The 26006-nt window shown below is 35.7% G+C and overlaps 1 protein-coding gene across 6 annotated transcripts in view; it reads left to right on the plus strand.

Moving 5' to 3' along the window:
• CENPC (centromere protein C) overlaps positions 1-26006 on the plus strand; it is an 80313-nt gene that overhangs the window by 38781 nt on the left and 15526 nt on the right. For 5 of the 6 annotated variants that reach the window (XR_003419612.2, XR_008296290.1, XM_027057695.2 and 2 more), the window contains 4 exons: positions 8276-8419; positions 11040-11122; positions 16339-16398; positions 22052-22156. Coding sequence is in view for 4 of the 6 variants with exons in the window: in XM_027057695.2 (XP_026913496.1) it covers positions 8276-8419; positions 11040-11122; positions 16339-16398; positions 22052-22156 (392 nt within the window). In the remaining 2 variants the exon portion in view is untranslated. The remainder of the gene's footprint in view (positions 1-8275; positions 8420-11039; positions 11123-16338; positions 16399-22051; positions 22157-26006) is intronic. The other variant, XM_027057702.2, reaches the window with a different exon arrangement.

Raw genomic sequence — 26006 nt, forward strand, 5'->3', positions numbered from 1 at the left:
AACCATCAACACAGTCAATTTTAGAGTATTTTCAGCACTTCACAAAGCCAGTACTCATTAGTTATCATTTCCCTAGTCCTCTCTGCCACTACCCTAAGCAACCACTAATCTACTTTTTATCTGTATAGATTTCTCTACAGTTTGGATTTTCATCTGAATGAAATCATATAGTATGAGTTTTTTGTACTGGCTTCTTTTGGAAATTTTCAAGTTTCATTCATGTTGTAGTGTATATCAGTACTTCCTTACTTTTTATGACCAAAAAATGTTTTGTTTTATGGTTATACCATGTTTTGTTTATCTTTTCATTCACTGATGGACATTTGGGTTGTTTCCACCTTTTGGCTCTTATGAATAATGCTGGTATAAACATTTGTGTACAGGTTTCTATGTGAACATGTGTTTTCATTTCTCTTGGATATATACCCAGGAGTGGAGTTGCTCTGACATATGGTAACTATATTAAAATTGTTTGAGGAACTGTAAGATTGTTTTCCAAAGCATCTGTACCATTTTACATTCCTGCCAGCAGTGTATGAGGGTTCCAGTCTCTCTGCATCCTTGTCAACATTTGTTATTATCTGACTTTGATGCTAGCCATCCGAGTTGGTATGAAAGTAGTATCTCTTTGTGATTTTCATTTGCACTTCCCAGATGACTAATGATGTTGAGCATCTCTTCATTTGTTTATTGGCCATTTGCATATCTTTAGAGAAAAATCTATTCAGCCTAATTTTTTGGGTTTTTTTATTGTGTTGTAAGAGGTCTTTATCTTTTGGATACAAGTCCCTTGTCAGATACGTGGTTTGCAGATATTTTCTCCATTCTATGGGTTTTCTTCTTGCTTCTTAATGGTGTCCTTTGAAGCACTAAAGTTTTTAATTTTCGTAAAGTCCAGTCCATCTATTTTATCCTTTTGTTGCTTATACTTGGTGTCATATCTAAGAATCCAAGTTCATGAAGATTTGTCATTATCTTTTCTTCTAAGAGTTTTTCTTACATTTAGGTGTTTGATCCATTTTGAGTTAACTTTTGTATATTCTATGAAGGATTCAACTTTATTCTTTTGCATGTGACTATCCAGTTTTCCATAATTGTTTGTCAAAACGACTACTTATTCCCCCATTGAATGGTCTTGGCATCATTTTTGAAAATCAGTTGACCATAAATATATGAGTTTCTTTCTGAATTCTCAGTTTTTTTCTCTTAATCTATATATTAATTCTTGATCCAGTACTACACTGTCTTGATTGTTACCATTGCTATGAAAAGATTTGAGATCAAGAGGTATAAGTCCTCATTATTCTTCTTTTCAGATTGTTTTGGCTATTCTGGGTTCCTTGCAATTCCATATAAATTTTAGAATCAGCATGTCAATTTCTACAAAGATATCACTTGAGAATCTGACAGAGAATGCATTGAATCTGTATATCAGTTTGGGAGATATTGCCATTTTAACACTATATCTATCGATCCATGAACATGGGATGCTTTTCCATTCATTGAGGTCTTCAACTTATTTCAACAGTGTTTTCAGAGCATAAGTTTTACACTTTTGTTAAATTCATTTCTAAGCATTTTATTATTTTAATGCTATTGTGAATGGAATTGCTTTTTTTTGATGGATAAATCAACTTTTATTTAACTACAGACATTATTCAAATTCTCTATACTCGTTTCCTTCAAAACAATTAAGAATATAATTTATCATAAGTGGGAAAATGACACAAAACAAATTTCCCCAAGACTTTGCAACAATAGCACCAACAATACAAATTACTATATTTCTTTGGGCAACATTATTTTTTTTCCTTCTCTCTCCTTTTTTTTTTTTAATTTAATTTTTTTTTAATTTTTTTAGTTTACATCCAAATTAGCATATAGTACAACAATGATTTCAGGAGTAGATTCCTTAATGCCCCTTACCCATTTAGCCCATCCCCCTCCCCACAATCCCTCCACTAATCTTCTGTTTGTTCTTCATATTTAAGACTCTCTTATGTTTTATCCCCTTCCCTGTTTTTATATTTTTTTTGTTTCCCTTCCCTTATGTTCATCTGTTTTGTCTCTTAAAGTCCTCATATGAGTGAAGTCATATGAAGTCTTTCTCTGACTAATTTCGCTTAGCATTATACCCTCTAGTTCCATCCACGTAGTTGCAAATGGCAAGATTTCATTCTTTTTATTGCCAAGTAATACTCTGTTGTATATATATACCACATCTTTTTTATCCAGTCACCCATTGATGGACATTTAGGCTCTTTTCATACTTTGACTATTGTTGATAATGCTGCTATAAACATGGGGGTGCATGTGTCCCTTCGAAACAAGGGATACCTGTATCCCTTGGATAAATACCTAGTAGTGCAATTGCTGGGTCGTAGGGTAGATCTATTTTTAATTTTTTGAGGAACCTCCACACTGTTTTCCAGAGTGGCTGCACCAGCTTGCATTGCCACCAACAATGCAAAAGAGATCCTCTTTCTCCGCATCCTCGCCAACATCTGTTGTTGCCTGAGTTGTTAATATTAGCCACTCTGACAGGTGAGGGGTGGTATTGCATTGTGGTTTTGATTTGTATTTCCCTGACAATGAGTGATGTTGAGCGTTTTTTCAGGTGTCGGTTGGCCATCTGGGTGTCTTCTTTGGAGAAGTGTCTATTCATGTCTTTTGCCCATTTCTTCACTGGATTCTTTGTTTTTTTGGGTGTTGAGTTTGAGAAGTTCTTTGTAGATTTTGGATACTAACCCTTTATCTGATTTGTCATTGGCAAATATCTTCTCCCATTCTGTCGGTTGCCTTTTAGTTTTGCTGATTGTTTCCTTCACTGTGCAGAAGCTTTTTATCTTGATGAGGTCCCAGTAGTTCATTTTTGCTTTTGTTTCCCTTGCCTCTGGAGACATGTTGAGTAAGAAGTTGCTGCAGCCAAGATCAAAGAGGTTTTTGCCTGCTTTCTCCTCAAGGATTTTGATGGATTCTTGTCTTACATTGAGGTCTTTCATCCACTTTGAGTTTATTTTTGTGTATGGTATAAGAAAGTGGTCCAGGTTCATTCTTCTGCATGTCGCTGTCCAGTTTTCTCAGCACCATTTGCTGAAGAGACTGTCTTTATTCCATTGGATATTCTTTCCTGCTTTGTCAAAGATTAATTGGCCAAAGGTTTGTGGGTCCATTTCTGGGTTCTGTATTCTGTTCCATTGATCTGAGTGTCTGTTCTTGTGCCAGTACCATACTGTCTTGATGATTACAGCTTTGTAGTATAGCTTGAAGTCTGGGATTGTGATGCCTCCTGCTTTGGTTTTCTTTTTCAAGATTGCTTTGGCTATTCAGGGTCTTCTCTGGTTCCATACAAATTTTAGGATTGTTTATTCTAGCTCTGTGAAGAATGCTGGTGTCATTTTGATAGGGATTGCATTGAATGTGTAGATTGCTTTGGGTAGTATCGACATTTTAACAATATTTGTTCTTCCTATCCAGGAGCATGGAATCTTTTTCCATCTTCAGTTTCTTTCATCAGCTTTCTATAGTTTTCAGTGTATAGATTTTTCACCTCTGGTTAGATTTAGTCCTAGGTATTTTATGGGTTTTGGTGCAATTCTAAAAGGGATTGATTCCTCAATTTCTTTTTCTGTTGCTTCATTGTTGGTGTGTAGGAATGCAACCAAGCTCTGTGCATTGGTTTTATATCCTGCACTTTGCTGAATTCATAGATCAGTTCTAGCACGTTTTTTGGTGGAATCTTTAGGGTTTTCCATATAGAGTATCACGTTATCTGCGAAGAGTGAAAGTGTGACCTCCTGGCCGATTTGGATGCCTTTCATTTCTTTGTGTTGTCTGATTGCAGAGGCTAAGACTTCCAATACTATGTTGAATAACAGTGGTGAGAGTGGACATCCCTGTCTTGTTCCTGACCTTAGAGGGAAAGCTCTCAGCTTTTCCCCATTGAGGATGATATTAGTGTTGGGTTGTTCATATATGGCTTTTATGATCTCGAGGTATGATCCTTCTATCCCTAGTTTCTTGAGGGTTTTTATCAAGAAAGAATGCTGTATTTTGTCAAATGCCTTCTCTGCATCTATTGAGAGGATCATGTGTTTCTTGTCCTTTCTTTTATTGATGTGATGAATCACATTTTGCAGATATTGAACGAGCCCTGCATCCCAGGTATAAATCCCACTTGGTCGTGGTGAATAACCTTTTTAATGTATTGCTGGATCCTGTTGGCTAATATCTTGTTGAGAATTTTTGCATCCATGTACATCAGGGAAATTGGTCTATAGTTTTCCTTTTTAGTGGGGTCTCTGTCTGGTTTTGGACTCAAGGTAATGCTGGCTTCATAGAAAGGGTTTGGAAGTTTTCCTTCCGCTTCTGTGTTTTAGGTTAGCTTCAAGAGAATAGGTATTAACTCTTCCTTAAATGTTTGGTAGATTTCCCCTGGAAAGCCATCTGGCCCTGGACTCTTGTTTTTGGGAAGGTTTTTGATTACTAATTCGATTTCTTTACTGGTTATAGGTCTGTTCAAATTTTCTGTTACTTCTTGTTTCAGTTTTGGTAGTGTATATGTTTCTAGGAATTTGTCCATTTCTTCCATATTGCCCATTTTATTGGCATATAATTGCTCATAATATACTCTTACTATTGTTTTTATTTCTGCTGTATTAGTTGTGAACTCTCCTCTTTCATTCTTGATTTTATTTATTTGGGTCCTTTCCTTTTTCTTTTTGATCAAAATGGCTAGTGGTTTATCAATTTTGTTAATTCTTTCAAAGAACCAGCTTCTGGTTTCATTGATCTATTCTGTTTTTTTGGTTTCGATAGCATTAATTTCTGCTCTAATCTTTATTATTTCATGTGTTCTGCTGGTTTTGGGTTTTATTTGCTGTTCTTTTTCCAGCTCTTTAAGGTGTAAGGTTAGGGTGTGTATCTAAGATCTTTCTCTCTTCTGTAGGAAGGCCTGGATTGCTATGTACTTCCCTCTTATGACTGCCTGTGCTGCGTCCCAGAGGTTTTGGGGTGTTCATTTTCATTGGCTTCCATATACTTTTTAATTTCCTCTTTAACTTCTTGGTTGGTCCATTCATTCTTTAGTAGGATGTTCTTTAGTGTCCAAGTATTTGTTACCTTTCCAAATTTTTCCTTGTGGTTGATTTTGAATTTCATAGCGTTGTGGTCTGAAAATATGCATGGTATGATCTCGATCTTTTTGTACTTGCTGAGGGCTGATTTGTGTCCCAGTATATGGTCTATTCTGGAGAACATTCCATGTGCACTGGAAAAGAATGTATATTCTGCTGCTTTAGGATGAAATGTTCTGAATATATCTGTTAAGTCCATCTTGTCCAGTGTGTCATTCAAAGCCATTGTTTCCTTGTTGATTTTTTGATTGGATGATCTGTCCATTGCTCTGAGTGGGGTGTTGAAGTCTCCTACTATTATGGTATTACTATCATTGAGTTTCTTTATGTTTGTGATTAATTGGTTTGTATATTTGGATGCCTCCACTTTTGGCACATACATTTTTATGATTATTAGGTCTTCTTGGTGGATGGACCCCTTAATTATGATAGAATGCCCTTCTGCACCTCTTGATACAGTCTTTATTTTAAAGTCTAGATTGTCTGATATAAGTATGGCTACTCCGGCTTTCTTTTGTTGACCATTAGCATGATCGATGGTTCTCCATCTTTACTTTCAATCTGAAAGTGTCTTTAGGTCTAAAGTGAGTCTCTTATAAACAGCATATAGATGGATCTTGTTTTCTTATCTATTCTGTTACCCTGTGTCTTTGGATTGGAGCATTGAGTCCATTGACCTTTAGAGTGAGTACTGAAAGATACGAATTTATTGCCATTATGATGCTTGTAGAGTTGGAGTTTCTGGTGGTGTTATCTGGTCCTTTCTAATCTTTGTTGCTTTGTCCCCTCAGAGAGTCCCCCTTAAAATTTCTTGCAGGGCTGGTTTAGTGGTCACAAACTCCTTTAATTTTTGTTGTCTGGGAAACTTTTTATCTCTCCTTGTGTTTTGAATGACAGCCTTGCTGGATAAAGAATTCTTGGCTGCATATTTTTCCGATTCAGCATGTTGAATATATCCTGCCACTCCTTTGTGGCCTGCCAAGTTTCTATGGATAGGTCTGCTGCAAGGTTAGGGACTTTTTTTCCCTTGGTGCTTTCATGATTCTCTCCTTGCCTGAGTATTTTGTGAATTTGACTATGATAATGCATTTTTGATGGTCAGTTTTTGTTGAATCTAATGGGAGTCCTCTGTGCTTCCTGGATTTTTATGTCTGTGTCTTTCCCCAGGTTAGGAAAGTTTTCCGCTATGATTTGCTCATACAACCCTTCTACCTCTATTTCTCTTCCTCTTCTGGGACCCCTATGATTCTGATGTTGTTCCTTTTTAATGAGTCACTGAATTCTCTGATTCTTAATCGTAGTCTTTTGCCTTAATCCCCCTCCTTTTTTCTGCTTCATTATTCTGAATGGAATTGCTTTTTAAATTTTATTTTTGGATGTTCATTGCAAGTGTATAGAGATACCTTTGGTTTTTTTTTTTTTTTATTTTTTTTATTTTGAGAGAGTGAGAGAGCGTGCACCCGCAGGGGAGGGGCAGAGAAAGAAAGAATCCCAAGTAGGCCCTGCGCTCTGAGCTGGAGCATAGAGCATGGGGCTTGATCTCTCGAACTGTGAGATTATGACCTGAGCCAAAACCAAGAGTCAGGAGTACAACCGACTGAACCACCCAGGTGCCCCTACAATTGGTTTTTGTATTTGACTTGTATCTGCAACCTTTATGAAGTCATTTATTAGTTTTGATAGCTTTTTAGTGGATTTTGTGAGATATTGTGAGTACAGAAATCATGTCATTTGTTAGTAGTTTGACCTGTTCCTTTCCTGTATTTTATTTATTTTATACTGCCTAATTGCTCTGGCTAATACAGGTGGCAATAGCAGATTTCCTTGTCTGGTTCCTAAATCTTAGGGGGCAAGCATCCAGTCTTTATGTTGCTAGCTGTAAGTTTTTCAGCTACCCTTTATCAAGTTGAGGCAGTTCCTTCTAGTCCTACTTTGTTGAGTATTTTTATCATAAAAACGTGTTGGATTTTGTTAAATGCTTTTTTTTTTTTGCATCTATTGAGATGATGCTGTAATTTTTATTATTATTGATATGATGTTTTTCGTTAATTGGTTTTCAGATGTTAGACCAAACTGCATCTGTGGTGTAAATCCCATTTGGTCATGATGTATGTATAATTACATTTATACATACATGTCTCTAGATTTGCTACAGTCTCTAGATTTGCTCTGCCAGTATGTTGTTGAGTTGTTTGGTCTGCACTTTTCTTGTGATGTCTATCTAGTTTTGGTATCAAGATAATACTGACTTCATAAAGTGATTTAAGAAATTCTCTTCTGTTTTTTGAAAGAGTTTGTGAAGAATTCATATTCTTTGAATGACTGGTAGAATTCAGCTGTAAAACCATTTGGGCCTTTATTTCTGGGTAGTTTTTGATTACTGATTCATTCTCTTGTTATAGGTCTTTTCAGATTATTTCTTCTTGACTTAGTTTTGGTAATCTATTCTATCTTGGTTATCTAATTTATTGACATATAATTGTTCATAGTATTCTCTTAATATTTTTTCTAACTCTATGATAGGACTTGTAGAGAGAGTAGAATCTTCAGAAGTAAACCATCAAATCTCAAAAGTTTGCATGCTCTTTAGTTATGTTTATGCAAATTATATTTTCTCACATATGGTAAGAATAGGCTGGTAGACTGAGTGAGAAACAAAACATAGGACTTACAAGAGAAATGTGAGAGAAGAGAAATTATGCAGTCTGGGAATAGTATATCTTCTTTACATATAATTAGCTAGTAGCTGTTAAAGAATCCCTCTGAACACACTACTGTTCCTCAGTAGGCTGACTAGGGCTGTCAAAGAAAACAATTTAAGTTGTTTGTGGATTTTCAAAAAAACCATGGTAGATTAAATGTGTAATATGTATCATATGCTGCCTGTAGGTAATGTCTCTGGGTGTCCTCCTGTCATTACTTCCATCTTAGGCCTGGTCTGTACCATTTCCTTTATCAGAATTTTTCTTTGCAGGTCCTAGAAACAAATTTTCTTCCTAGGCTAGTTATAAGTCCTAGGACCTGAATAGGTTTATCTGATATTTGTTACAACCAATATTATATTATCTACTTATTGTATGTTTCTGGAAGGAATATTTTATGGAGAAATGTAAACAATTTTTCACTTTACATATTCACAGAGGTACAAGAAGCCCAAAGGATCAAGATAGTATGACTGCACAAAATGTTCATCCGAAGTCTCAGGTCAAGGGATTTACATGCAAGACATTAGCAGAGTCTAACTTGGATTCTGGAGAGCCTAAGACTTCAGTTTTGGAAAGAAGGTATGCATGTTTTCTAAGGATAATTGGATTTACTTAGTATATTGGTTACTCTTTGCTGTGTAACAGATTACCCCAACTTTTATTAGTGGTTTGCAAAACATTTATTGTTTCCTAGTTCCTGTGGCCCAGAAGTCTGGGAGAAGAGCCTTAGCTGACTAGTTCTCTCTTAGGGATTCTTATGAGATGTAGCATTCAAAATATCTGTCAGGTTTGCAGTCCTTTGAAGGCTTGATTGTAATGAAGGATCTTACAAGGTAGTTTGCTCCCATGGTTGTTAACTATAGGCCTTCCTTGTCATGTGGCCCTCTCCATGGGGCTGTTCAATATGGCAGCTGGCTTCCAATCAAGCAAGTGATCCAAGAGAAAGTGTGACCATGATGAAAGTCATAGTGCCTTTTAATGACCTAGTCTCTGGAGTTGCACACTTTCACTTCCACTTTATTCTGTTTGTTAGAAACAAGTCATTAAATTCAGACCACATTCAAGGAAAAGGGAAAACTCTCTCTCTTAAAAAACAAGTATTGGGGCGCCTGGGTGGCTCAGTCAGTTGGGTGACCGACTTTGGCTCAGGTCATGATCTCGCAGTCTGTGAGTTCGAGCCCCGCATCGGGCTCTGTGCTGACAGCTCAGAGCCTGGAGCCTGTTTCAGATTCTGTGTCTCCGTCTCTCTCTGACCCTCCCCCCTTCATGCTCTCTCTCTGTCTCAAAAATAAATAAACATTTAAAAAAAAACAAAAAAACAAGTATTTAAGAATTTGTGGGTTTGTGTTTAAAACAAGCACACTCCATGAACAAACCAAATTAACCTACTCTTATAATATCTGAAATCATATACCCTTTTTTAAAATGAAGGAATGGTAAATTATAACAGATTCTCAAGACTTTTCAGGGATGGCTGAGATTTCTTTACCATTTGATGGGTTATGACTACTATGCCTATCCTGTGTTCATAATAGAGGCAAGGAATCTCAGGGATAAGCTGAATCATTTCTGAGCAATTTTTAAATTTAAATATTTTAAATTCCACTTGTTTTTGGCTTTTTTTTTAAATGAAAATAAGCTGTTTGATTTTTTTTTAACAGAATTTAGCAGTATTTATTTATGAGAAAAGACACATTTGAAAATGACGTAAAATTTAATCAGATCAGTATTAACAGAGGAAGTTCTGCAATTGATTTTGTTAATGAACACTGTCTTGGAACCTAATTAAGAAAAAAAATTTCCCCCTAAACAATTCCATTCTCCTAGTCACTAAATATATACTCCAAAAGTATATGTGATTTTCATTTTTATATTTTATTTTATTTTATTTTATTTATTTTTTAAATTTTTTTGTCTTTTTTTTATTAACTTGTTTTTTATTTTTTAAATTTACATCCAAATTAGTTAGCATATAGTGCAGCAATGATTCCAGGAGTAGATTTTTTAGTTCCCCTTACCCGTTTAACCCATCCCCCCTTCCACAACCCCTCCCGTAACCCTCATTTTGTTCTCCATATTTATGAGTCTCTTCTGTTTTGTCCCCCTCCCTGTTTTTATATTATTTTTGTTTCCCTTTCCTTATGTTCATCTGTTTTGTCTCTTAAAGTCCTCATATGAGTGAAGTCATATATTTGTCTTTCTCTGACTAATTTTGCTTAGCATGATATCCTCCAGTTTCATCCATGTAGTTGCAAATGGCAAGATTTCATTCTTTTTGATTGCCGAGTAATACTCCATTGTATATATATATACCACATCTTCTTTATCCATTCATCCATTGATGGACATTTGGGCTCTTTCCATACTTTGGCTATTGTTGATAGTGCTGCTATAAACATGGGGGTGCATGTGTCCCTTCAAAACAGCACACCTGTATCCCGTGGGTAAATGCCTAGTAGTTCCGTTGTTGGGTCGCAGGGTAGTTCTATTTTTAATTTTTTAAGGAACCTCCATGCTGTTTTCCAGAGTGGCTGCACCAGCTTGCATTCCATAAGCTGATTGATTTCTAATTTTACTTTTTAAAATTTGATTTTTATCAAGAGGTGTTGAGTTGACTAAAAATTTATTAATTGATCCATGAGTTTATTTTTATTTATTTATTTACTTATTTATTTATTTTAATGTGGCTGCTAGAAAATTTTATTTATTTATTTAATATAATTTATTATCAGGTTGGCTAACATACAGTGTATACAGTGTGCTCTTGGTTTTGGGGGTAGATTCCCATGATTCCATCGTTTACATACAACATCCAGTGCTCGTCCCAACCAGTGCCCTCCTCAATGCCTATCACCCATTTTCCCCTCTCCCCTGGGTCCCCCCCATCAACCCTCAGTTTGTTCTCTGTATTTAAGAGTCTCTTATGGTTTATCTCCCTTCCTCTCTGTTTGTAACTATTACATGAGTTAGTTTAAAAGGTTATAAAATTCAGTATTTATCCTGACAGTTACAGGATTAAATTATAGATTCTTTGCTTTATGCAGCATGTAAATATATTCTTGGTGACCTATAAATCACTGTTGGTTTTATAAGAAAGGAACGTTTGGCAGTTTTAGGAGAAAAATGTCCATTAAGGCAGATAACTAGATATATGTATTATAAAGGCACAAATTTTATGGTTTACTTTTTTATGTTAAAGTGGACCTTTCAGGCTCAAGAATTATTTATCATCTGAAAAGAGTAATTCTGATGTGGATGATAAGGAATTTCAGGAAAGTTCAGGTAAGTTATTATTTATTGTCTACTCTCTTGATATTTATGGCTTTATGCATACAGAGTACGGTGTGCCATATTTTATTTAAATTATCACCAATGGCAAATGTGTATTGAGTACTTACTTTTTAAGAGCCTTACTGTATGTTTAGAGATTTGTAAGACCTTACACCTAGGTGATAGAGGGAGGGAGAAAAAGAGAAAGAATGACACAATGACAGTCCTTTCTTTGAGGTAGAACATAATGAAATAATTGATACTTAAAATATCTGTTCTAATATTTAAAAATGTTAAGCTGATAAGGGTATAAATGAAGCAAGATCAGCCATGTATTGATTACTGAAGCTGTATAGTGGGTGTATCAGTTTCATTATACCATTTTTTCTTTTTTTGAATGTGTTTGAAACTTTCCATAATAAAGTTTTTAAAATGCCTGTTAATAATTTTGTAATATTTTATGCTTCTAAAGAATGTATGCTTGAAATATAATATGTTATACTATTTTTCCTTTCCTAATTCACTTAATTCTTTTTCTTTTTAATTTCCTTTTCAAATGCTAGAAAGGTGGAATTTTTTTTAAAAGATTGTATTTTTAAGTAATCTCTATACCCAATGTGGGACTTAAACCTACAACCTCTAGTTCAAGAGATGCTCTGCCACCTGAGACAGCCAGGCACCCTCTTTCTTTTTCCTTTTAAGTAGTTTTTTTCCTCCCTGTGTTTAGATTTATTTTATTATTTTTCTCCTCTAAGTTGAATGCTTTCTGTATTTATTTTTCTTTTTATTTTATAAAAAATAAAAAACAGTGAATTTTCCTAAGTTTAGTTTTGGCTTAATTTTATTTGTCATGTTCTTATTGTAGTGGCTTAATTTCAAATGTCATGTTCTTATTGTAGTACACCCCAAATTGCAGTGATTTTTCTTTGACCCAGGAGTTTTTTTTTTAGGAATATATTAGTCAAGAGGTTGGTCTTCAGAGCCAGGAACCTACAGTTGAATTCAGCTCAGGTTGAGCTGAATTTTATATTACTTACTATGCTATCTTGAGTAAAAAAATTTCAGTGTTAATAACTCAGCCTTCTTATCTGTAAAATGGTGATATCATTTCCAATCCCATAGCTTTCTTGTTTAGTTTAATATCTGGTCTATATTAAATACATAATGTTGGCTGTTATTCTAAAATGTTTTGTTCTTTGTTAATAATTTCTAGTTTCATTTCATTGTTCTAGGGAACTTTGACTTTTATTATTTATTCTTTGAATTTATTAAGGTTTTCTTTGCATTCTGTATAATATGCTTAGAACACATAAAATTCATGAAAGAATTTTATAGTTCTCTCATGGGTACTTGAAAAAGAAGAGAATATTGCTTTTTTGTGTATACATGTATGGATTTACAAATATATATCTTTTTATTTTGTTAATAATGTAACTATGTGTAAATTTTTGAATATATTTTGACTACAGAAATCTTAAATATTTATATAATCTGTAAAAATATCTGGGAAAATATTAATATGGGTAAATATTATGGGACACTATGTATTCTTTTAGGGGCTAGGGATGTGGTAGAGAACCAAACTGACAAAAACTACTGTCCACCTGGAGCTTACTTTCTGGGGTACCAGGAAAGAAGCAATAAAAAAGATAGCAAAACTTAATGATTTGTTGGATGTTGAGAGTAGAAAAATAAAACAGATTTTTGGGTGGGATATGGTGGTTACATTTTTAGGTAGATGAGCAGAAAAGGCCTCACTGAGGAAATGATCATTTGAGCAAAATATGAAAAAGATGAGAAAGCAGAGAATGCAGCTGTATGAGGAAATAATGCCCCAGGTAGAGGGAAGATGTTCTGATGCGGTAATGAGTCTGGTGGTGAATACCAAGGAGATTGGGTAAATCAGAGTAAGAGAGGGAGAATAGTAGGAGATGATGTCACAGAGACAACGAGAATGAAAGATCACATAGGATGTTAAAGGCTATTTTAAGGATTTTTGGCTACTCTTAAGAGAGATGGAGGCATTGGGAGGTTTTGAGCAGAGGACAGACATGACGGACCTATAAACAGAATTACTGTGTCTGCTGTGTTAGGGAGGGACTCGTGAGTTTGAGGGGCTCATGTAAAGTTCGAAGCAGGGAGACTGGTTGGTGAGACATTCATAATCTCAATGATAGGTTGCTTAGACTAGGGTGATGGCAGTGAAAGGTGGAGAGCAGTAGTAGGATTTTGAATATTTTTGTAGATAGAATCAACAGGATTTCCTGATGGATGGGGCTATGGGAAGAGAGAGATGTCAGGGACATCTTTAAGGCTTTTGGCCTGAGCACCTGAAAGAATGGTGTTGTCACTACTTGATTTGGAGACTACTAGGGAGGAGCAGATTTGGGGGAAAAGAACAGGATCTTAGAATTGAACATGTTACGTTGTTATTTTGATCCTTTATAGACTTGCTTGTGATTTTTGAAATCTGCTGAGGGCTGCTAGAGTTGAAGTAAAGTGTTTCCACTGTAGTTGTATGCTTTTTTTCCTCCATCTGTTTCCTGCAGTTTGCTCTATACATTTCACTGCTGTTGCTGAGCATAGAAGCCTTTATATGGAATGTACCTGCTTTGGTCAGATTTATCATCTTGATCCTGTTACAATGCTTTTACCTTGTAGTCTGTTTTGTCTAATAGTAATATTGTGACCCTTGCTTTCTTTTGGTTTGTTCTTACATTTTTGTTCATACTTTTACTTAACCTTTACTACAGAACTAAAATAAAGTGGTTTAGAAACAGTACATGATTGAATTTTTAACTTTCTCTGTCAGTATTTTTTCTTTTAATAAATGTTTAACACATTTGTACCTGCTGTGAGAACAGATAGACTTCTTCTTTATAAGGTTGGTAGGCATGCTCATATATGCTAAGAAGAACTCAGGAATTTATTTTTTTTTACAACCAGTTGAAGAGTAAAAATAACCTTGAATCATAATCTATTTTCCTTTAAACTAGCTGGCTATTGGTCTTTGTCTTCATGATAGCTGATGTGTGAGTAGAAATTTAAAGGCAGACTTATTTCTTGTTTTCTTTGTAGGAAACCTTGTTTTCCTCAAACTCCATGCTTATTAGGTTTCTTTCTTTTTTTAAACTTTTACTTTTTTGTATTTTTAATTAATTAATTAATTAATTTTTAAAATTTACCTCCAAGTTAGCATATACTGCAACAATGATTTCAGGAGTAGATGCCCTTAATGCCCCTTACCCATATAGGCCATCCCCCTTCCCACAATGCCTCCAGTAACCCTGTTTGTTCTCCATATTTAAGAGTCTCTTATGTTTTGTAGCCCTCCCTGTTTTTATATTATTTTTGCTTCCCTTTCCTTATGTTCATCTGTTTTGTATCGTAAAGTCCTCATGTGAGTGAAGTCATACGATATTTGTCTTTCTTTGACTAATTTCGCTTACAATAATACCATCCAGTTCCATCCATGTAGTTGCAAATGGCAAGATTTCATTCTTTTTGATTGCTGAGTAATACTCCATTGATATATATACCACCTCTTCTTTATCCAGTAATCTGTCAGTGGACATTTGGGCTCTTTCCATACTTTGGCTATTGTTGATAGTGCTGCTATAAACATGGGGGTGCATGTGTCCCTTCGAAACAGCACACCTGTATCCCATGGATAAATACCTAGTAGTGCAATTGCTGAGTCGTAGGGTAGTTCTATTTTTAGAATAGAACTTTTAGAGTAGAATTTTTAGAATTTTAGAACATCTGTTGTTGCCTGAGTTGTTAATGTTAGCCATTCTGACTGGTGTGAGGTGGTATCTCATCGTGGTTTTGATTTGTATTTCCCTGACGATGAGTGATGTTGAGCGTTTTTTCATGTGTCAGTTGGCCATCTGGATGTGTTCCTTGGAGAAGTGTCTATTCATGTCTTTTCAGGCACTGCTACTTTGATTTCCATAGCTCTCTATAGATATGCCTGTTCTGGACAGGGAAATTAGATTTTATGCTCACTAAAGTTTCTTCTAAGCCAGCAATTTTATGAAGTATCTAATTCAGTCATTTTTAACCATCTTTTGCTATCATGGACTTATTTGAAAATATAATGAAAGCTTATTCAGGAAATATATATGACATGTAAAATTGTATCAAAAATTTTAGATCATTAATGGGCATTAAGTGTTCCAGTTACATGTTGCTGCATAATAAACACCTAAAACTTAGTGGCTTAAAATAGTAATTGATTTATCTCTCATGGTTCTGTGGGTTTATTTGGCTTAGTTAGGCAGTTCTCTCTTGGGCCATGTCATACATTCATAGTTAAATGCAAACTGCTGTGGCTGGAGTCATTCATTTGAAAGCTAAACTGAGTTGGAAGTCCAGGGTGAGTTTTTCACTTATATATATAGCACTTAGCTGGGGTGGCTGGAACAGGGTGGGTAGGGGCTGACCAAGTATATCTTTTTTCCTCCACATGGCCTTTCCATGTGGTTAGCTTGGGTTTCCTCACAGCATGGCAGTCTTGGAGTGGTCAGATGTCATATATGGTGTCCGCCTTTTTCCATAATGAAGTTCCAAGAGACCCAGGTGAAACCTGCTATCTTCTTAGGACTTAGCCTTTGAAGTCCCAGAATGTCATTTCTTACGTGTTCTGTTAGTCAAGCAAGTCACAGGTTAGCAGAGATTCAAAGAAAAGGGCATTGGACTCTGCCTCTTGATAAACAACAGCATTTATGTATAGGAAGACAAAGAATTGATGGCAGCTATATTTGGATGCTATTTATAACACTAAAGTTGAAAACTCTGACCTAATTGGAGCACTGATAATTTAGTATACTTGCACTATTTTAGAAATTCGGAGATCATGCGTTACATTATTAGCATATTAATTGTTCATTATTACACCCTGCATTTTTATCTACCAAGTAGCTTATTTCACCTGAAGTCCAGAAGCCATGAAGCCTGCTTTTCTGTTATTTTTAACTATTAGGCTCCTTAGACATATACATTATAGCAAAATCTAGAGAAATGTTTCATTAGTCTTTATTCCTTGGCAGTAGAAAGTAAAAGAAGTAATAAAATGTATTGTCAGGTTAAAATTTCTTTAATAAGGATTGATTTAATCGATTGATTTAATTAATATTTATTTAATATTGAAATTGACCAACTAATACACTTTAATTCAACATGGAATTAACAGTCTTATTCATGATATTATCATTTGCATTTTGCAGGTGACTCAGGAGTAAAAATATCTAGAGTACTATCAGTGAATAAAATACATCACAAGTTAGGTAAGATTATTTCTTTTAATGTCTTCATATTATAAAATCTCTGTTACTAAGTAGGACTTAATTTTTCTGAAGCAGGGGGATGTATTTGGATTAATTGACAGATAAATTAAAACCAAGTGTTTAGTTTTCATGAATTTTACAATAACTCATCTCCGGCCAATGATTTTCTTTATTGTTCATTTAATAAATCCTTTATCCCTCTCACTCTTTTTCACATAGTAATAGTAGGAAGCATGATTTCACCTAGGCTAAAAGCTAGGGCAGAGAATCTGTAAAATAGAACTGCTAGGTAGATGACATCCCTGACAACTCCTGTTTTTATCCAGTTGACTTGTAAACAAAGCAGTAACTGGAATAAATAAGTAGGCAAAGATGGGAGCTGAGGAACCCATGGAGAGGTCATGGAGGATTAAAACTCTGTGTTTCCCAAAGAGATATTTGCCAGTCAAGATTCATGGGACCTCTCACCTTTGTAGGATTGGAGTGCCCTTGTATGTTTCTCTCTGTGCTTGAGGTTGGGAGTGCCCCTGCACTTGTACCTGAAGAGAACCACTCACTGGAAGAGAAACTTCCTTGGATTGCTTCAACCACAAACTCACATCTTGTCAGTATTTTGGGCCCAATGAAGAGAGACTCTTAGTGCTTAATGCTTGTCTTGAAGTGGATTGCTAACTAGTCAAGAGTAGGCAAAGAGAAATAAAAATGTTCCTCAGCAGGGGCTTTATCAACCAAAGAGAGGAAAATCAAGCATTATGCCTAAAAACAGTAGTCAGCTACTGGTGAGCTAGAATTTTTGCAGTAGATAGATAACAATTTTAACAATAAAAGAAGGATTCATTTACAGCATAGAAAACTTTCTGGTATTGAAAAACCCTATTTTTTCAATTTAAAAAGTTGGTAGATGAAGTGAAAATAAAGATGGTCACTGTTACTGAGAGCTGAATTAGTAGCTGGTGTTGACATGGAAGAAATTCCTCAGAGACGAAATATAGAAAGATGGAAATCATGAGGGGAAAAAAGGTATGCAATGGAAATAACATGGAGACAGTTGAGAAAACTTGCAAAGAATAGGATTTACAGAAAAGAGAAACAGATGGAGGAGAGAGAATTACAAGTAATATGTTAAAGAAAACCCCTGGATTAAAGATTGGCTCCTATCTGTAATTTGAATGAGTTTGCCAACTTTTAGTCAAAATCCTTCAAAAAGATATACTTCTAGTCATCAGTGAATAAAATTCCTAAATTTCAAGAATATAGGGAAGCTTTTAGAATGAAAAGGTTACAGATAAAGGAGAAAAAATGACTAGCACTGCTTATCTGTGTAACATTGGAAGAATAAAATAACATCTGTAGCCTAGAGATGTATTATAATCCAATAATGTTATATCTGGCCAACATATTTTTCTTACTGATAAGTGAATTTACTTTGCAGATAATGCAAAGATTGAGTTTACTCTAAATCCTCCAGGCAGAATACTCATGTGAGGTATTCTAAACAAGTAGATAAATCAGAATGGAGTCCAAAGAGAGGAAACAGTGATGAGGAATAGTTCTTGTAATATATGTGGTTAAATTTAAATAATGTGTATTCGTTTTCTGTTGGTATGTACTAAATTACCATAAATTTAGTGGCTTAGACAACACACATTTATTTATTATCCATATTTTCTGTGGGTCAGAAGCCCAGGCACAGATTAGCTGGGTCCTCTGTTCAAGGGTCTCACAGGCTGCAATCTGAAGTATCATCCTGGGCTGTGGTGTCATCTGAGAGGTCCTCTTCAAAGCTAATGTGGTTGTTAGAATTCAGTTCCCTGAAATTATGGGACGGAGGTACCTGTTTTCTTGCTAGCTGTCAGCCATGGGCCATTACTTTCAGCTTCTAAAGGGTACTTGCAGTTCCTTGCCACATGACCCTTTCCAGAGGCCCCTTCACAGTGTGGCACCTTGGTTCTTCAGAGCCAGCAAGGAAGAATTTCTCTCTGCTTCTGCTAGATGGTGTCTTAAATGTATAATATCCTATTTATTGTCATATATGTGTGTGTGTGTGTGTGTATAAAATCATGATGTAATCACAGGATTATATATTGTTACTATTACTATCGCCATACTCTCTAAATGAGAAGAAAGTCACAGTTCACACATATATCTTAGGGGAGAGGATTATTATACAAGTATGTGAATCATTGCTGATTACTTTGGGGTGTGACTAGTAACTAATGCTAATGTGAATGGGGATTTATAAGTGCTAAATAATGATTTTTGTAATAGTACCTTGAAATCCAGACTATATTAATAAAACTTAGTATGGTAAGGAAGAGAGTAGTGGCAGAAGAGTGGTATAAAAAGTAGTCTAGGGGCGCCTGGGTGGCTCAGTCTGTTGAGCGTCTGGCTTCGGCTCAGATCATGATCTCGTGATTTGTGAGTTCGAGCCCCGCATCGGGCTCTGTGCTGATGGCTTGGAGCCTGCTTCGGATTCTATGTCTCCATCTCTCTGGCCCTCCCCCACTCACGCTCTGTCTGTCTCAAAAATAAATAAACATAAAAAAAAAAATTAAAAAAAATAAAAGTAGTCTAAAAGTTTTATTTTACTGAATGAGAAAAAGGAGAGGAGAGTGTATCTTGGTAAGGGTTATATAATGTTTTAAGTATAATCATGGAGAAATGAGAGTTTGACTTTTGAGTGTCAGGAATGGGAAGGTGACCAATATTAGAGTGAAAAATCACAGTAGAACTTTGAAATGACCAAGGGAAGAGAGGAAAAAGAAATGGGCATTTGTTGGAACCAATAAAAATGAGAAAGAAGAAGCACTGATATAACTAGTAAGTGTAAAGTAAGATGGAAGGAATAAAAGGAAATATGTTAGTTGTTATACTAAATAAGTGTAAATGGATTGAATTCCTCTTATGTAGGGACTCTCAGATTTGGTTGAATAGTACAAATTGACTTATGTGTTTATAAGAAACACTTAACACAGGTTTTAAAATAAAAGATTGTCAAAAAATTAAGTGGGCTAGTATAAATATAAAGAAAATAGTGTAATTTTAGTATTAGGCAAAGTGGAATTTAAGGTTAAAATACAAGTGCTGAACAGAATAAAGAAGGCCATTAGTGATAAAATAAAGCATTAATGAAATAGAAAAATCACAAACTCTTATGTACCAAACAACCTACCAACTAAAATGTATAAAGAAAAAAAGAAAAAGCAAGATTTTTATTTAAACAGTACAGACTGGGAAATTTTAATAAACTACTTTCAGAATTGGAAATTTCTAACAAACAGTAAGTAAGAGCATAGGGATTTAATTATATAGCCAATAAAGTGAGTTTAGTATGTAGAACTTTGCATTGTTCAGATAAAATGAGTGGATTTATGTATACAAACATGCACACATAACTACCTCGATTTACAGATTTCCTACTGTGGAGCATTTAGATGGTGTTCAAACTGGTTTTTGTTTTCTAACTATGAATAGTACTACCATGAACATTCTTGACTATATAGCTTTGCCCATTAAAAAAAAAAAAAAAAAGTAATAGAAGTTTGGCTGAGTTGGAAGAGCATGTGACTCTTGATCTCGAAGTCATGAGTTTGAGCCCCTTGTTGGGTGTAATGAATGAATGAATGAAAAAAACAGTAATAGTTACTGTTTAATGAATTGCTATATATCAGGCATTTTACAGCATTATATTAATTTATATCTCACAAAACTCCATGAGGTGGGTTCTATTATTTATCCTTATTAGACAGATGGAAAAAACTACAGAGGTTGAATGACTTTAGCTTCTGTGATATTTCACAACTGGTTCATGGTATAGTTAGTATGTAAGTTTGACTCCAAAACTTAGCTCTTGAGAATTCGGAAGAAATACTTCTAACAGAAAGCCAGATAGATGGTTATGATAAACTGTAACAACCAAAGTATTTTAAAAGTTGTAATGATTATTTATAAGAGTTTCAGTTTATGATACTGCTTTTTTTTTCTGCTGCTTTTAAAAAATATTTATCTATTTATTTAGTTTCAGTTAATGTATAGTGATACATACATATATATATATATACACATTTAAGTTTATTTATTTTTGAGAGAGAGAGTGCACAAGCAGGAGAGGGACAGAGAGAGAGAGAGAGAGGGAGACACAGAATCAGAAGCAGGCTCCAGGCTCTGAGCTGTCAGCACAGAACCTGATGCGGGGCTTGAACCCACGAATCACGAGATCTTGACTTGAGCTGAAGTCGGACATTTAACCAACTGAGCCACCCAGGTGCCCCAGGTGGATTGTTCCTTTTTATTTCCTTTAGATTTTTTTTTTTTTTTTTTTTTTTTTGGTGTGGTTTATCTTGCTCTTTCGTTTGCAACATATTTTTCTGTCTCCTTATTTTGTTTAATGTTCTATTTGTTTCTCTGAATTAGAACAGCTTCCTCTCTTGGTCTTGAAGAAGTGGACTTGTGTAGGAATATCACCTGTATAGACTGTGTGTGCTTGGCAGCTTTGCCTGGCCAGCTGGAGCCAGAGTGAGCATGGGCTGGGGGTTCTGGGGCATTTCATGTCGAGGCTGCCCCGGTGGGATAGCTGGACCTGGACTGTGCTTGGGCTGGGGTCACCTTGGCATGATGGCTGGAGCTGGAGCAAGGGTAGGATGGAGGGGGTCCCTGGGTGCTTCATGCCAGCACTGTCTTGGTTGGATGGCTGGAGCTAGGGTGCAGGGATGGGGTGCTACGCTGTGAGGATAGCTGGAGCTAGGGTCCTGGGGCTGTCTAGCAACCCTAGCAGACTAGCTAGAGCACCCAAATTCTGATCCCATCTGTGTTATCAAGGTAGAAGAACATAAGCAATGGTGCTTGCCAGCACCTCTGATCTGGAGAGAGTTCTGGCAGCTCCACCACTTTTTGGCAGATGCTGTAGGGTTAGTAAATGAATTTCCTTCAGTTTGGGTCCAGTATCCTTTAAACCACTGTTTTGTTTATTTTATATTGTTTTGTATTGTTTTGTTTTCTTTTGTTTTTGTGCCTCAGGGCAGGTGAATCTGCATTTCTCAGTGACATCCATTCCTTTTGCAGGTCACAGTATCAGGGTAGGGTTTCTGATGTTACTGTGTGTTGTCTCTCCTTTCTCTCTGTGTCCCTCTGTCCTTTGTTGAGCAGAACCTGTTCAGTCAGCTCTCAGTTCTTCAGGAGGAATCGGTCTATATCTAGGTGTGGGTTCAGTGTGTCCATGAGAATGGGAATTGAGGGTCTTCCCTATGTTGGAGGGCCTCCACCATTTTGGGCCACCTCTAGCTTTGGCTCTTATTGTGAATATTTTTGCAAACTCCTTTTCTATAAATTAAATTCTGAATCAAAGATTATTATAATAGTTATTGCTAATTTATCCTCAATCTGTTTACATTTCCACCTACAGTGTATTTATTTCTGTGCCTCTTTAACCTCATTCACTCTGAGTGTTAAGTTTTTTAATCTTTGCCAATTTTTTAGTTTATTGTTACATTGGCATTTCTTTAATTACTAACACAAATATATTGTAAAATTTTGTTTTTCTATTGGTTTGTCTAGAAACATTAGTGTTCTATAGGATAATATCAATTTTTCCACACAAAGTACCATACAACTAAACATTTATATGTATACATTTTTGTTTAATATTTTTTTACAGTATTGCCTTCCAACACACCAGATGTTCGCAGGACCAAGAGAACACGATTGAAACCTTTGGAATATTGGCGAGGAGAGCGAATAGATTATCATGGAAGGCCATCAGGTAAATTCCAATTGACACTTTAATATCTGACAATAAAAAATAATGAGGATAGCCACAGTTTATTTATATATATTACATTTCAAGCACTATCTTAATATTAGATTACCTCATTTTATCATCATCCTTCAAAAATGAGTCAAGAATAGATTCAAGTACAAATTTGTCTGATTACTATAGAGATGCTTTTCTTTTTCTCTCTTTGGTAGCAGTTTGAGGTGAGTGTGTGGCTTTATAGAGTTTTATTATTCCATACTATTAAACAAGGTTTTTAAATGCATAAAATGAGTCACTAGATCAGAATATGAGAAAATTATGACTGGCAGATATTATTTCCCTTTACTGTTCTCATCCCACTTTCTTATCATATTTCTCTACATAATGTAGAGAGTGGGCAAGGAAGTACAATGAGTGTTCTCTAAAAGTTATTTCCTTTCTGTGATGGGTAAATGTAAGTCAATGAGCTAAGCTTGCATGTGGATTATTATAAATATTTCATTGCTGGCCTTTGTGTTCTTTGTTTTTTATTTATTTGTTTATTTTAAATATAGTTTATTGTCAAATTGGCTAACATATAGTATGTACAGTGTGCTCTTGCTTTTTGGGGTAGATTTCTTTTTTGTGGTTCATCACTTACACACAACATCCAGTGCTAATCCCAACAAGTGCCCTCCTCAATGTCCATCATCCATTTTACCCTCTCCCCCACTCTCCCATCAACCCTCAGATTGTTCTCTGTATTTAAGAGTCTCTTAAAGTTTGTCTCCTTAGTCTCTGTTTGTAACTATGTTTTTTCCCCTTCCCTTCCCCCATGGTCTCCTGTTAAGTTTCTCAAGTTCCACATATAAGTAGAAAACATATAATATCTTTCTCTGACTGATTTACTTCACTTAGCATAACACCTTCCAGTTCCATCCATGTTGCTGCAAATGGCATAATTTCATTCTTTCTCATTGCTAAGTAGTATTCCATTGTATATATAAACCACATCTTCTTTATCCATTCATCAGTTGATGGACATTTAGGCTGTTTCCATAATTTGCCTTTGTTGAAAGTGTTGCTATAAACAATGGGTTACAAGTGCCCCTGTGCATCAGCACTCCTGTCCTTTGGGTAAATTCCTAGTAGTGCTATTGCTGGGTCGTAGAGTAGTTCTGTTTTTAATTTTTTGAGGAACCTCCACACTGTTTTCCAGAGGGACTGTACCAGTTTGCATTCCTACCAACAGTGCAAGAGGGTTCCCATTTCTCCATATCCCGCCAGCATCTGTTGTTTCCTGAGTTGTTCATGTTAGCCACTCTGACCGGTGTGAGGTGGTGACATTGAGCATCTTTTCATGTGTCTGTTAGCTATCTGGATATCTTCTTCGGAAAAGTGTGTATTCATGTATTCTGCCTATTTCTTCACTGGATTATTTGCTTTTCAGGTGTTGAGTTTGTAAGTTCTTTATAGAACTTATAGAACTGACTCTTTCTCCAATATGTCATTTGCAAATATCTTTTCCCATTTCATCAGTTGCCTTTTAGTTTTGTTGATTATTTCCTTTGCAGTGCAGAAACTTTTTATCTTGATGTGGTCCCAGTAGTTCATTTTGCTTTTAATTCCCTTACCTTTGGACATGTGTTGAGCAAGAAACTGCTGTGGCTGAGGTCAAAAGAGGTTGTTGCTTGCTTTCTCCTCTAGGGTTTTGGTGGTTTCCTGTCTCACATTTAGGTCTTTCATCCATTTTGAGTTTATTTTTGTGTATGGTGTAAGAAAGTGGTCTAGTTTCATTCTTCTGCATGTTGCTGTCCAGTTCTCCCAATACCATTTGCTAAAGAGATGTCTTTTTTCCATTGGATACTGTTTCCTGCTTTGTCAAAGATTAGTTGGCCATACATTTGTGGGTCTAATTCTGGGTTTTTATTCTATTCCATTGGTCTGTATGTGTGTTTTTGTGTCAATACCATGCTGTCTTGATGATTACAGCTTTGTAGTAGAGACTAAAGTCTGGAATTGTGATGCTTTGGTTTTCTTTTTCAATATTATTTTGGCTCTTTGGGATCTTTTGTAGTTCCAGACAAATTTTAGGATTGTTTGTTCTAGCTTTGAGAAGAATGCCGGTACAATTTTGATTGGGATTGCATTGAATGTGTAGATAGCTTTGGGTAGATAGACTTTTTAAAAAAAATTTTTTTTTTTAACGTTTTATTTATTTTTGAGACAGAGAGAGACAGAGCATTAGCAGGGGAGGGTCAGAGAGAGAGGGAGACACAGAATCCGAAACAGGCTCCAGGCTCTGAGCTGTCAGCCCAGAGCCTGATGCAGGGTTCGAACTCACGGACCGCGAGATCACGACCTGAGCCGAAGTTGGACGCCCAACCGACTGAGCCACCCAGGCGCCCCTAGGATAGACATTTTAACAATATTTGTTCTTCTAATCAATCCATGAGCATGGAATGTTTTTCCATTTCTTTGTGTTCTCTTCAATTCCCTTTATAAATTTTCTATAGTTTTCAACATACAGATCTTTTACATCTTTGGATAGGTTTATTCCTAGGTATTTTATGGTTCTTGGTACAATTATAAATGGGATCATTTCTTGATTTCTCTTTCTGATATTTTATTATTGGTGTATAGAAATGCAGCTGATTTCTGTACATTGATGTTATATCCTGCGACTTTGCTAAATTTATGTATCAGTTCTAGTAGCCTTTTGGTGAAGTCTTGCGGGTTTTCCATGCAGAGTATCATGTTGTCTGGGAAAAGTGAAAGTTTGACTTCTTTGCCAGTTTTGATGCCTTTTATTTCATTTTGTTGTCTGATTGCTGATGCTAAGACTTCCAACACGATGTTAAACAAGAGTGGTGGGAGTGGACATCCCTGTCATGTTCTTGATTTCAGGGGGAAAGCTCTCATTTTTTTTCCATCGAGGATGATATTAGCTGTGGTGGGCTTTTCATATATGACTTTTATGATGCTTAGGTATGTTCCTTCTATCCCAACGTTCTTGAGGGTTTTTATTAAAAAAAGATGCTGAATTTTGTCAGATGCTTTTTCTGCGTCGATTGACAGGATCATATGGCTCTTATCCTTTATTTTATTAATGTGATGTATCACATTGATTGATTTGCGAATATTGAACCAGCCCTGCAGTCCAGGAATGAATCCCACTTGATCATGGTGAATGATTCTTTTTATGTGCTGTTGAATTTGATTTACTAATATCTTGTTGAGAATTTTTGCATTCATGTCCATCAGGGATATTGGCCTGTAATTCCTTTTTTGTGGGGTCTCTGTCTGGTTTGGGAATCAAGGTAATGCTGGCTTCATAGAATGAGTTCAGAAGCTTTCCTTCCTTTTCTATTTTTTGGAACAGCTTGAGAAGGATAGGTATTAACTGTGCTCTAAAAGTCTCATAGATCCCCAGGGAAGTCTTCTGGTCCTGGACTCTTATTTGTTGGGAGATTTTTGATAACTGATTCAATTTCTTTGCTGATTATGGGTCTGTTCAAGTTTTCTATTTCTTCCTGTTTGAGTTTTAGAAGTGTGTGGGTGCTTAGGAAATTGTCCATTTCTTCCAGGTTGTCCAGTTTGTTGGCATATAATTTTTCATAGTATTTCCTGATAATTGCTTGTATTTCTGTGAGATTGGTTGTGGTAAGACGATTTTCATTTGTGATTTTATCTATTTGGATCCTCTCTCTTTTCTTTTTGAGAAGTCTGGCTAGGGATTTATCAATTTTGTTTATTTTTTCAAAAAACCAACTCTTGGTTTCATTGATCTGCTCTACAGTTTTTTTTTTTTTTTCTGATTCTATATTGTTTATTTCTGCTCTGATCTTTATTATTTCTCTTCTTCTGCTGGGTTTGA

This window comes from Acinonyx jubatus, chromosome B1 (assembly GCF_027475565.1).
Source record: "Acinonyx jubatus isolate Ajub_Pintada_27869175 chromosome B1, VMU_Ajub_asm_v1.0, whole genome shotgun sequence".
In the NCBI taxonomy this organism is placed as follows: Eukaryota; Metazoa; Chordata; class Mammalia; order Carnivora; family Felidae; genus Acinonyx; species Acinonyx jubatus.